Raw genomic sequence first — 14,006 nt, forward strand, 5'->3', positions numbered from 1 at the left:
ACTTTTACACAATTATGAATGTAAAAGTAAATTATTCAATATTCATCAATCAAATAAAATAATGTTAGTTGACACATGTGTAACCATTTGCATATTATTACAGTACTGCAAAATAATTAAACATAAATGGTGGTCAAATCAATGATGAAATATGTTTACTAAGCCAAATAAAATTGTTTATAACTTCCCAGATTCAATCTAAATAGTGCCAAGACACAATGAACAACTTAATCTTATACACACTCACACACGTGCACATACATATTCACTCACCAACACAAACATACATACATACCCACCACTGGACACCTGCTTCTGGCAATGTTACTAACTAGTCTGAAAAACTCTCAGACATCTAAAAATGCTAAAGAGATTATAAATACCCTTTAAAAAAATTTTTTTAAAGATTTTATTTATTCATTTGAGAGAGAGAGAGAGAGAGAGAGAGAGCACGAGTGGGGGGAGGGGCAGCGGGAGAGGGAGAAGCAGGCTCCCCGCTGAGCAGGGCGCCCGATGTGGGGCTCAATCCCAGGGCCCTGAGACTATGACCCAAGCCAAAAGCAGCCACTTAACTGTCTAAGCTACCCAGGCACCCCATAAATATCCTTTTAGACATAGAGTTTAGTTCATTAGAAAGTAAGGGAAAGCCAAAGGTGAGGAGATGAAATTGAGATCCCTTGCACAAATCCATGAAGGACTACACTCTGAGTCAAAGAGTGAGCTAGAAAAAAATATGGTGGTAAAATCACCCAATTGTGTCAAGTCTTACCTAAAGTGGGGAAAAAAGTCTCTGATTAAAATTCAAAATCATGATCTGTATGGTCCAGAAAAATCCCAAGCTGAAAGATGAAAGTACTTCCAGTTTGGTAGCACTGGGGACAGATGACAGACGCAAATGCAAATCCTCTAATTGAGGACTGTACCCTAAACCCAGACCCCTCAGGATTCCTAAAGATTAAAATCAGTGACGCATTGTGAGCTCACAATAAAAATTGCCAAAGACTTCAGAAAATGATGGAACAATGAGTAAGAGCAGAAAAAATAAAGAGCATCATTAGCTCCATAAGACTTTAGATAATGGAACTGTTACATATAAAATATTTTAAAAAGCCTACTTTAGGGGCACCTGGGTGGCTCAGTCGGTTAAGCGGCTGCCTTCAGCTCACGTCATGATCCCAGGGAACTGGGATTGAGCCCCGCATCAGGCTCCCTGCTCAGCAAGAGAGCCTGCTTCTCCCTTTCCCTCTGCCTGCCGCTCTGCCTACTTGTGCTATCTCTCTGTCAAATAAATAAATAAATAAATAAATAAATAAATCTTTAAAAAAAAAAAAAGCCTACTTTACACAAAGAAGAGATCTAAGAACATGAAGAAGGAACAGGAGACATCCCAGAAACAACCAAACTGATTTGAAAAAGAAACAAATAGAGCTTTTTTTTTTTTTTTTTTTTTAAATTTTTTTTTTAAGATTTTATTTATTTGCGAGAGAGAGAATGAGAGACAGCATGAGAGGGAGGAGGGTCAGAGGGAGAAGCAGACTCCCCGCCGAGCAGGGAGCCCGATGCGGGACTCGATCCCGGGACTCCAGGATCATGACCTGAGCCGAAGGCAGTCGCTTAACCGACTGAGCCACCCAGGCGCCCCAAACAAATAGAGCTTTAAAATTAAAACACAATGGGCTGGTTAAAGAATAGAGTAAATATATCCAGAGAAAGAATCAGTGCACTGGGATGTAGAGACAAAAAGACGGAAAAGATAAAAAGAGTGATTATCACTTGTGGAAGACAGAATGCGATAGTGTAACATTCATCTAACTGGAATTCCAGAAAGACAGACGGGTGAGAATGGAAGAGAGGCAACACTCAAAGGTCTAATTGGCTAAGAATTCTCAAAACTTCAGGAAAGATCTAAGTTGTTAGATTTAGGAACGACAATATATCCCGAGTAGGACTGAGTTAAAGAAGTCCATACTTGCAGAACATGAAAATCAAACAGAAATCTTAAGAACAACCAGAGAGAACTATAAAGAAGTTAACAATAAGCTCAGAGCAGACTTTTTCAACAGGAACAAAGAAGCTATAACATAATGGAATGGCATCTTTTTAAATTTTATTTTATCTATTTGAGAGAGAGAGTGAGCACAAGAAGGGGGAGGGGCAGAGGGAGCAGACTCCCGGCTGAGCAGGGAGCCAGCAGTGGGGCTTGATCCCAGGACCCTGGGATTATGACCTGAGGCAAAGGCAGATGCTTAACCAACTGAGCCACTCAGGCATCCCAGAATGGCATCTTTAAAGTGCTAAGACGAGATGCCTGGGTGGCTCAGTCGTTAAGCGTCTGCCTTTGGCTCAGGTCATGATCCCAGGGTCCTGGGATCAAGTCCCGCATCAGGCTCCCTGCTCAATGGGGAGCCTGCTTCTCCCTCTGCCTGCCGCCCCCCGCCCCCATTTATTTATCTGACAAATAAATAAATAAAATCTTTTAAAAATAAATAAATAAAGTGCTAAGATAATGGGGCACCTGGGTGGCTTAGTTGGTTAAGTGTCTGCCTTTGGCTCAAGTCATGATCCCAGTGTCCTGGGATCAAGCCCCACGTGGGGCTCCCTGCTCAGCTGGGAGACTGCTTCTCCCTCTCCGTCTTCCCCTCCCCCTTACTTGTGTTCTCTCTCCCTCAAATAAATAAAATCTTTTTTTTTTTTAAAGATTGTATTTATTTATTTGACAGAGAGAGACACAGCGAGAGAGGGAACACAAGCAGGGAGAGTGGGAGAGGGAGAAGCAGGCTTCCCAAGGAGCAGGGAGCCCGACACAGGGCTCGATCCCAGGATCCTGAGATCATGACCTGAGCCGAAGGCAGATGCTTAACGACTGAGCCATCCAGGCGCCCCTATAAATAAAATCTCTTAAAAAAATAAAAATAAAGTACTAAGATAAATAACTCAATAAGATAGTCTTGAACTGACATCCAAAAATGAGAAGGAAATAAAAACAAAACCCAGAAATTTCAAAAAAAGTTGCTAAAACATATACTTCTGGAAGAAGGAAAGTTATGTCTAAAAGGAAGGTGTAAGATGAACAGGGAATGGTAAGCAAAGAAACAGGTAAGCATAGGGATAAATCGAAATAGTGACTGTATAAGATAATAATAATGCTAATTTGTGGGCTAAAAATTAAAACAAAACTAAAACACAAGATGAAAGGAATAACTGGATCAAAGTGTGTATGGTCCCTGGATTGTTCAGGAAGCAGTGAAGATACTGGATATTTTAAGATTTTAAGTTATATGGGCAAGCTTAATATTTAACAGCGGTCATTGAAAGAACAATCATACAAGAACCTTCCAATCTGAATAACTAAAATATAATTTTTAAAAAACCCTCATACAGTTCTTAAAAAAAAGCAGGAAGGTGTACATGTGTATGTTTGGAGGTAGGGTGGGGGTATGGAAAGGACAGAAGGAAAGGGCATAAAATAATATGGTAGAAAGAATTCCAAATATATCAGTAATCACAACATATATAAATAAACTAAGCTTTAACAAAAAAAAAGATAGTGAGTCTCAGTTTGGATTTAAAAACAACCATAATGGGGGCCCTGGGTGACTCAGACAGTTAAGCGTCTGACTTCTGCTCAGGTCATGATCTCGGGGTCCTGGGATTGAGCCCATGTTGGGCTCCCCGCTCAATAGGGAGTCTACTTGTCCCTCTCCCTCTGCCCCTCCCCGTACTCCTGCTCTCTCAGATAAATAAATAAAATCTTTAAAAAATAAATAAAAATAAAAATAAAAACAACCATAACAACAAAACCTACCTACATGTCCTGTATAAGGCATCTAAGACAGAGGATGGTTAAGGTGGGAAGTAAGAGGATGAATGAGATAGTGGTGGCTGGTTGCACAACATGATGAATATGCTAAAAACCACTGAACTGTACATTTACAAATGGTTGAAATGGTAAGTTTTAGCTCAATAATTTTTTTAAAAAAGTAAACGGATGACATCTAGCAAACATTAACCAAATGAAAACTGCTGTAGCTATATTAACATCAGACAAAATCAATTTAAAAGGTGACTCAAGAGGTGCCTGGCTGGCTCAGTTGGTGGAACATGGGACTCTTGATCTCAGGGTGGTAAGCTCGAGTCCCACATTGGGGGTAGAGATTACTTAAAAATAAAATCTTAAAAAAAAAAAAAAAGACGACTTAACAGCATTATTAAAGAAGGTCACCACAGAATGGTCAAAGATTGAATTTACCAGGAAGATGCATTAATTCTGAATTTATATGTACCTAATACTATTTCTTCACAATATATCAATTCTGACAAATCTATTAATAGATTTGTTAACATACCTCTCTCAATAATGAAACATCAAGCAAATAAAGTATCAAAGAGATATAAAGATATGAACCAAATAATAAACAAGCTTGATCTACTGACACACACAGTATCCTGCAACAATTAGAGAACATACATTCTAGAAAAGTGAAGGCTAAGGGTTTTGAAATAAACTGCAGCTACTTAAAAGGGTGAAGTACAAAAAAACTGATGAATGTGGAACTGATTTTGTTTTATACAATTTAGAAAAATGCAACCTAATGGGAACACAAGCAGCCAGATTATTCTACCACTTTCCTCTCCTTCCCCAATTCTTCCGGGTAGATACATGACAAAGAAGATAAAGAGATTTGCAAAACAGCATTGACATTTATTATCTCTTTTCCTTTCAAATATTGAAATTTAGGTCAGAGCATATCTGGTAGGGGAACAAAAGAATGAAAAACTGACCTAGTTCTTTAAAAGGCAGAGCCACCTGTGTACCTGTCCCTTCAGGGCCATGAAGAAAGAGTACCAATTTTAAGCACCAATTAACAGACATCTTATTCTAAGGGGGAAATTAAGAGTGAAGATTCACATATGAAGATATTCACTACAAGAATATTTTTAACAGCAAAAAACTGGAAACAACCCATATGTCCAATAGGAGGAGAATGATGAAAAAAATGATAGTTTATAAAGATGAGAAATACATATAGTAAGATATTTATGGTCAGCTAGATTATTCATGCTTTCTTTTCTGTTGCTTTCACAATAAGCAAAAATATGGCTGTTTTGTTTAATAACAGTAATAATATAATAGCTCCCACTCAGCGATGGCCTATGTGGCAGACGCGGATGTATCAGACAGTTTATGTGCGGCTCATTACCCCCCACTGCTGTAAGGCAGCCCTCAGTAGCCTCACTGTAGATAAAGTAACACGGTCCTCGGGCTTCTGTTTTTACTAGTTGCCAGCTTCCTGATACGAACTATGAATTCTTTTACAGAACAACCAGCTCTCTACTAGACAGCACAGGCCTCTGTGTCGTGGCAGGTGGCTGGGTTTAGGACGCTGTTTGGAAGTACACAGTCACAAAGATTTGGAATGATGCGAGCTTAAATGAGGGTCACTTTCCACACAAAGGAGACTTACTTCCTTATGACAGATTCTTGGACAAAACTGGATTTCCTCTACTTCCCAAGCTAACTTCACATAAAGGAACAGAGAGAACTATCACACATCTTTTATTTCTCTATAGCACTTTCTTTTTCACAAGATTCACCCACTGACTCATTTGACCCCAATACCACCCAAACTGGGCAGGATGGGGGGTATTATCTTCATTTTAGAGATGAAGAAAAGGAAGCTGACAAATTAAGAATGTCTGGCTTCAGATCATCTTGCTAGTGAGTAGTGGGTAAACCCCGAACCCACATCTCTGGGGCCTCTGCCCTTTCTATTACCCTTATTAACTGGGGAGACTTACACATAACCCTAGCACTTGCTGGGACATACTTCTTTTCTTCTACAAAGGGGCAGCTTTTCTATAGTTTTACCTTTCCTTTTATTCAAACTACTTTCAAGACAGGTTGTTCCAAATACTCTGTTTGTCTCCAGAAGGGTAAAATCCCAGAGTTAAGTTTCCTCAGCATCTTTTAAAATGTTAATAACCAGTATAGAGCCATTCATCAAAATGTTACTAGCGCTCTCTGAGAGGAGGGATTTCAGATCACTTAGGTTTTTTTCTTTTAAACTTTAAATGAATCGCTTCATTTTCTCTACCTCATCCAGACTGAAAACCATCTTTGCGACCCCTCCCCCCGCACTGCGCTGTACACAGTTGGTGTTCAGTAGCAGGTGAATAAACCACTGTTTCCTAAACTTCTGCTACATCTGTGTGCTCTCCGTGTGATTATTTACGCAATAGCTTTCTTTAAACCAATTCACTTTTTAAAACTTAGCCTTGTCCTAAATGGCCATATTCATGAACTAGTTTTATTTACCTTAATATATAGCTATTCAAATTTAAAATCCTGCTATGCTACCTAAAATAGTAGTGTGGCACATGCACCGGAAAGCACTATAGTTAATGAGTGTTGAGTCAATCTTTGTTGTTGTTGTTTTCATGAAGTTTTTTATTCTAATTCCAGTATAGTTAGCATACAGTGTTATGCTTCCGCTGTACAGTATAGTGATTCAACACTTCCATACAACACCGAGTACTCATCACAAGTGCACTCCTTAATCCCCATCACCTATTTCACCCATCCCCCTGCCCACCTCCCCTCTGGCAACCTTCAGTTTGTCCTCAAGAGTCTGTTTCTTGCTTTGCCTCTTCCTCTTTTTTTCCCCCTTGCTCATTTGTTTTGTTAAATGCCACGTATGAGTGAAATGGTATGGTATTTGTCTTTCTCTGTGTTGAGTCAATCTTTGACTTCCTTCACTCCCCACAATAGCAATCACCAGGTACTTTAAATCCACCTTTTACTGTGACTCTTGCACTTACTCTGATTCTCACTCTACTGCAGACCCTCATTATCTTGGTTACTTTGATGCAATAGGCCCCTAGAAGTCTCCCTGCCTCCAGTCTGCTCTATCCTGTATGCTGCCACCAAACTGTAATCTTCCTAAAGCAAGATTTGGCTTCTACCCAAATCAATCTAAACCTTCCAGGCCACTGAAACAACCACTCGATGTCTTCAGGAAGAATTTTATAAACTGGTCCCAGTCTACCTTTCTATCTCCATCTACAAAAATCCACATAATCATTAGTCTTAGAATAGCCAGCATGTAGCTTTTTTTTTTTTTTTTTTTTAATCTCTACAGCTCTATTCATTCCATAACTTCAACCTGAAAAGCCCCATTCCCAAGTCAAAATTCTACTTAGGTCAAATATCTTCTCTTTGAAGAAAATGTCTATTAGAACTCTCATTAATTTCTTAACTTCTAAAAGCCACACTATCCCAGCCACTATTTACCACTAGAATTCTCATTAATTTCTTAACTTCTAAAAGCCACATTATTCCAGCCACTATTTACCACAGCCTGTGTTAATTTATGGGCTATCTGTGTACATGGCTAGTCTCCTCTACTACAGGTTCTTCAGGGCAGGACTATGTCTAGTGTATCTTCATCATGTAACCTATACCTAGATGCTAAAAATTTGTAGTTATCAACAAAATTAAGCAGGCTTTTCGAGAAGTCAGCAAAATAACTCAAACTCTGCTCAACACACTTCTAAAGACTATCTAATCTTTTGTAAGATTTAAGCCCAAGAATAATGTTTCCCTAGATACTAAAGGTCAGTAATTTCACTACATTGTTTGAACTCAATGGACCACTATCTAACGTCATGGTTTGGCTATGATGTTATCCACCCCCATCCCCACACGCCGGTATGTAGATACCTCTTAAGCAGGCTGACTTGCTAAACTTGCATGATTCCCCACTGCCACTGCTGAGTTACCCTTTCTGGACTTCAGTTTTCCTACTGATAAGATGACCTTAAGATCTCTTCCTAGCTTAAACTCCTGATGCTTGGTCAGACCAAGCAACCTAACTGGCAGGATAAACCCACTTCAAAAATAAGCAAAATCAAAGCACTTAGCCTTCTCCAAATGTTACTTAATCCCTTCACAGAATCTTGCCTCATGTACATATTTATGACTAGGCTAGGCACTTTACTTGACTTTCTTTTTTAGGATCAAAATGGATGTTCAAAAGATAATAGTTATTTTCTGGTAGTTAGAATGTATAAAATGGAGTACAAGGTATTTCCCCTATATTGTTTCATTTAATCCTCCCAACCCTAAAAGACAGGCATCTTTAGCCCAGTGTTTCTCAACCAGGAATGATCTTGCCCCCCAATCCCTGACACCCCGCCCTCCCCAGGCTATCTCGCAATGTCTGGAGATATTTTCAGTTGTAACAACTGTTGAGGGTAGGGGAGGTTGACACTGGCATGTAGTGGGGAAAGGCCAGGGATGCTGCTAAACATCCTATGATGCACAAGATACCCCCTACAACAAAAATTACCTGGCCCAAAATGTCAATAGTGCCAAGGTGAGAAACCCTGCTAGCATTATCTTTTAGTTAAGAAGTCTATGATTTAGAGAACTTACTTATCCAGAGTTACATAGATCCAAAATCATCTCTGGATGACACCAAAGCCAATAGCACATTCCCATATATATACAAATACTGGCAACTGTTTCTGATTAAATTTGTGTTGTTTCTTATCATTGTCCCTCCTCCCCCATTTAGTCTTGGTACTTGAGATCTTGCTAATCAGCCTCAGCTAACCTCATCCAGGAGAGAACTCAGAAAAAGCTTCTGAGACTCAGGTCAGATTTAAGAATGTCTTCTCTTGTGCTCCCACTGCATCCAGGATACACAGCTTCACTATTACAATTATCATATTGTACTGGGCTTCGATGACTTTCTCCCCTTCAGACCATCAGCTCCTCGAGAGCAAAGTTTCCCTCTTTATTCTTGCACTTCTAGTGCCAGGCAAAGTATCTCAGCACAGAATATGTGTTCCATAAATATTTGTCAAACAAACAATAGAAAACTGACCAACACTATACAGTGTACCCAAGGACACACAGCTACTAAATGACAGAACCAGGATTCAAATTCAAGTCTCTCCATTGCCAAAGTCTATCATGAGCTAAAAATCTCAATGAGCTAAAAATCAGATGTTTATCTTCTCTTTATCCTGCCTGGTGAAATTCTTTGAACAAAAACATATAGGGAATATATACAACGTCCCTGTTTTAAAGATAGCTTATAATCATAAGAATTTTCCTATCTTATGCTTCTAATTTTCATGGGTACATTCTGTAAAAGCTTGAGAGGTAGTTAGCATGTAATAACAATAATAATCTCTCCCAAATACCAGAATTATAACGGGGCCACGGGGTTCTTATTTGATAGTCTCCTTGAATTTACCACTCACTACATAGAAACTGATGTTATTTTGAGTTGTCATAGGAACTGTTTATAAAAACTAAGCCAGGGTCTCTTAGGAAAAGAAGAACTCACTTTAACTTTAGCTTTTATTTCTTCACTGTCCCCTTCTCCATCTTTGCGGGGTTCCATGCCAGGCTCTTCCAGGATGTCTTTGTTTAGTACAGAATACTCTTCTAGTAGAGTGTCAAACAAAACTATTCGCTTGTTCTTGAAGAAGCCATAAAAATAAGCATTGCTGTGGGAAGAGCGTTTAGATCCTAAGGGAAAGACAGTTCAAAGCATGGAAAATAATTAAAAAGTTTGGGGTTCTCTGGAGAGACTCCTAGAAATTGCATTAGTGGAAAGGACATTAACATTTTCAAACTGTTTAATATCTGAAGAAAACTGTTATCAACATAAATCACCACCTGCAGTGGAGAGTGTCTGCTTTCCTACAGTCCTGCCAACAAATACTTGTGCTCGTTGCAGCTTTACAGCATAAGTAAATAAATAAAGTCTAAATATCCAACAGTAGTGGAATGGTTAAATTATAGTAGAGCTGTGAAATGGAATTTTAACCAGCCAGAAAAAAAAGCAATACTTTTGAAGAAACTTAACAAGATAGGAAAAAGCTCACCAATATACTGTGAAGGATATAAAACTTCATATATATAAGGTTCCATTATTGTCATGAAAAAAAAGTACATGTAAATAGAAAAGCATAAAATAAGCCTATGAAGACATATTTCAAAATACTGAAGTGTTTACCACTGGCTTCTAGAACTATGGATTTTTGTTCCTTCCTTTATAAAATAAGTACACTTACTTCTATAATCAGGAAAAGTTAAAGCTATTTTTAAAAAGATTGGGAAAAAAAACATACCTAACAGTACGTGGCTAACAGAAGCTGAACTATGGGTGATTTTTTATTTGCTTCTTTATATTTTTCTTTATTTCCTAAATGTTCTACACTGTGCAGGGACCTGTGTGGTTAAGAGCAGACTTTGGGTTCAAATCTTGGCTCTGCCATGTAGTAGTTGTGTAAATATAAGAAACTTCCTTAATTTCTTTAAGCTTAATTTCTTTAAGCTTTATTTACCTGTTTATAACGTGAGGCTAATCTCTACCTCATTGAGCTGGATTAAAGATTACATGAGAAATTCTAAGCAAATCAATGCATGTACTGCCTGATCCATAAACTACTACTATTACTTACAAACATTTTTTCAAAGAAATGATAAAACATTTGTTTCTCTTGAGAATTTGAGATGTCTCACAGAAAATATGTATTCTGTATCTACTCATACTTCTACTATAAAGTATGATTAGCAATAAATTTAGGATACGGTATATTCTACATATATAGCAGTATGCTTGGCAGTATGTTTAGCATTTAGGAAGGCTTTGACAAATAGTAGCTTTTTATTTATTTTATTATTTTCTCATTTTTTGGTTTCGTTGCAGAGAAGAGCCAAACACGTGGTCCAATTTTGACAGTGGTATAGGACCTCAGCATCTGGAAAGCTATGTATCATCATTCAGAGGTCTTACACTTCTCTCTCATTTCTGTCTTCTCTGATTCTAATTTTTAAATAAAAATATTTCTTAGAAGCTGCCTTAAGTTATTTATGGAAGTAGGCAGACTGTATGCTTATAAACAAAATAAAAGTAATGTTTTAGTATCTCCCACTGGTCCAACTTTCTCAAAGTGTAGCCCAAGGAATACCTATACCAGAGTCACCTCGGGGCGCCTATTAAAGGTAGATACTAAGGGCGCCTGGGTGGCTCAGTCGGTTGGGCGACTGCCTTCGGCTCAGGTCATGATCCTGGAGTCCCGGGATCGAGTCCCGCATCGGGCTCCCTGCTCGGCGGGGAGTCTGCTTCTCCCTCTGACCCTCCCGACCCTCCCCCCTCTCATGCTCTCTCTCTCTCAAATAAATAAATAAAATCTTTAAAAAAAAAAAAAAAGTAGATACTAAAACACCTGGGAATGCAGCCCAAGAATCTGTCTTTTAACAAACTCTCCTGAAAATTCTTACAGTCACTAAAGCTTAGGGGTCCCTGCCCTAGACCATAAGCTTTTTGTATCACTGTGCTGGCATGTAATATATATTCAATAATGAGTGTTTACCGAATGGGTTGATGAGACCACTTGAGGTACGAAGTAATATACTCGAGGACCTGAAAACCAACGTAAGGCACTGCCATCTGTGTCTTTATGTTTTATGCCGTCTTACCTTCAACTCTCGGCAGCATTTGACACAGCTGACCACTCCCTCCTCGAAAGACTTTCTCCTGTCTCAAAAGAAATACCACTTTCTCCTGGCTTTCTTCCTACTTCAACCTTCGTTAACTGGATCTTCTTCCCCCGCTGACTCCAGCCTGAGCCCCCTTGTCTTCTCTAAATGCCCCCATTCATGGCATTAAACACCATCTCTGTGCCAGATGCTTTCCTATCAATATTCTGGCCCTGACCTCTCCCTAGAACTCCAGACTCGTAAATCCAGCTGCCTATCTGCCATCTCTACATCTCCATAAGGATGTTGATAATGCAGATTTGTTGTTTATATTCTTATGTGTGTGTGTGTGGTTTTTCTTCCCCCTCCTTTCAGAGTTCAAGGACTTTCTCACCATGTGAGTGTTGTGGGAGACTGCTTCTGAGAAATCTAAAAGGCCAGATATTTGTGTCCCCAGCACTCCTGGCACCTAGCCCATGCCCTGGCTCAGTAAATCAGATACACCCACTGGGGACTGAAGATTTAGCTAATTATGCAAAGAAGCAGGGCAGTGAGGAATTAATGCCATGGGTGCTAGTGGCGGGATGTTAAGAGAGCAAACTGCCGATTTCAACAGCAGGAGGCAACAGCAGGGTCCTCACCAGACCAGTTCTACAGCGAGATTCTGAGCTCCCCATCTCCCTGGGAACAGCCTATTTTCCAAGCTTGTAAACTTAACTTTCCTGGTGATTTGTGAGCTATCAAAGGTTGTCTCAATAAGGAATTTTCCTGCTTCAATCAGCCACAGTTGGTTTGACTGCTTACTTGGAGCTAACCACTGCCTGAGGAACTCTAATCCAATGTTCAATAGATACCGCAACACGTAACATCCAACAGAACTGAATTCCCCACAAACCTGCTCTTTGCTCAGTTTTCCCATCTCAGTAAACCACCATTTATCCAGCTGCTCAGGCCAAAAACCTAGGTCATTACCCTTAATGTCTCCCTTTCCTCAATTCCTTCACAGGTAACCTACAAGTAAATTTCATCAACTCTACCCCTGAAACATATCCCCAGTGCATCTACTTCTCTGCATAAATTACTTCTGTCCTAGTCTAAGCTGCCTGATCTCCGCCCTGACCACGGCCACAGTCTCCAAACTGCTCACCTGCTGCTACTCTTGCCCTCCCACTACAATCTCTTCTCCATAGAGCAACCCACAATATTTAAAAACTACAAACCAGACCATGTCACTAAAACCTTCAATGGCTTTTCCCCCCAAATTCACAATAAAACCCTTATCCTGATTTACCAAGTGCTATGTGGTCTGACTCCTGCCTGTGTCTCACACTTCATGTCATAACACCTTCCTGCTGTGCTGCAGCCACACTGGACTTGTTTCTTGCAGACACAAAGCTCTAGAAGGGCTTACCACATTCCCAGATCTCAACATGGATGGCTTCTTCCTTCAGGCGTCAACTCAGATTCACTCGCTCAGAGAGCTCTTGCCTGATGACCCAATCTAAAGTATCTACTCAGTCATCCTTGATCACATCACACTAGTTTCATTCTCTGCACAACACTTGCTATCTGATATGATTTGGGAGAATGCTGGCTTTTCACTACAATATCCCTATCAACTTACAAATCCATAATGTATGTTGTTATTATTAGTAACAACAGTTAATCATTCAAAATATTTCTGAGGATTGTTACCATTATTAACAAAAACTTATATTACATATCAGTAAACTTCTGTTTAGCAAAGATAAGTTGCCAAAGTCACACAGGAAATTTGTGATAAAACCACGATTCAAACCCAAGCCTAATGACCTCACAGCCTGACCTCTGAAATGCTACCCTCCACTTACTCAAAACTTTTTTTTTTTTTTTAAAGATTTTATTTATTTATCTGACAGAGAGAGAGAGCAAGTAAGCAGAGAGACAGGCAGAGGGAGAGGGAGAAGCAGGCTGCCCGCTGAGCAGGGAGCCCAATGCGGGGCTCGATCCCAGGACCCTGGGATCACGACCTGAGCCGAAGGCAGACGCTCAACCGGCTGAGCCACCCAGGCGCCCCTTCTTTTTTTTTTTTTTTTTTTAAGCAAGCTCTGGCCAGTTTTATTAAAGAAAAAGTCTTGTATGACTCACTTTTCACCGGTCTGTCCTGGCATGCTTCCAATGATATCAAAATCACCTGATCGATGAGAGCCAGTGTGCATACTCCACAGTACTTTCCACTTTCTGTGCCCAATTCAATACTACTGCCACTGAGTGATGGACACCAGTTATGGCCAACATGGCACAACACTCTAAATTTCTGATTTCCTCAAGGCTGGGAGTTGGTGAGGATGATCAGTTTCACTTTGCCATGTCTGATCATTAACAGAGTCTGCTTGTACCCCAGCACATACTTTCCACTTTTCATATTGATCTGGAGCCCAAAGTAGATCAACTCCAGTGGCTCTTTTGTCTTCTTTGCAGCCACTGTCTTCCTGCCTTAGGTGCGAGCCGGCCCCACAAGATGGTC

The 14,006-nt window shown here is 39.8% G+C and overlaps 1 protein-coding gene across 3 annotated transcripts in view; it reads right to left on the minus strand.

Moving 5' to 3' along the window:
* Window positions 1–14,006, minus strand: part of ZMPSTE24 (zinc metallopeptidase STE24) — a 45,240-nt gene that overhangs the window by 12,539 nt on the left and 18,695 nt on the right. For 2 of the 3 annotated variants that reach the window (XM_045897984.3, XM_064589374.1), the window contains one exon: window positions 9,357–9,541. The exons of the other annotated variant lie outside the window; for it this stretch is intronic. In XM_045897984.3, the coding sequence (XP_045753940.1) occupies window positions 9,357–9,541 (185 nt within the window). The remainder of the gene's footprint in view (window positions 1–9,356; window positions 9,542–14,006) is intronic. 3 annotated transcript variants of the gene reach the window in all.

This window comes from Mirounga angustirostris, unplaced genomic scaffold (genome assembly GCF_029215605.1).
Source record: "Mirounga angustirostris isolate CCGP_5_RB_7025 unplaced genomic scaffold, mMirAng1.0.hap1 SCAF_4, whole genome shotgun sequence".
Taxonomy (NCBI): Eukaryota; Metazoa; Chordata; class Mammalia; order Carnivora; family Phocidae; genus Mirounga; species Mirounga angustirostris.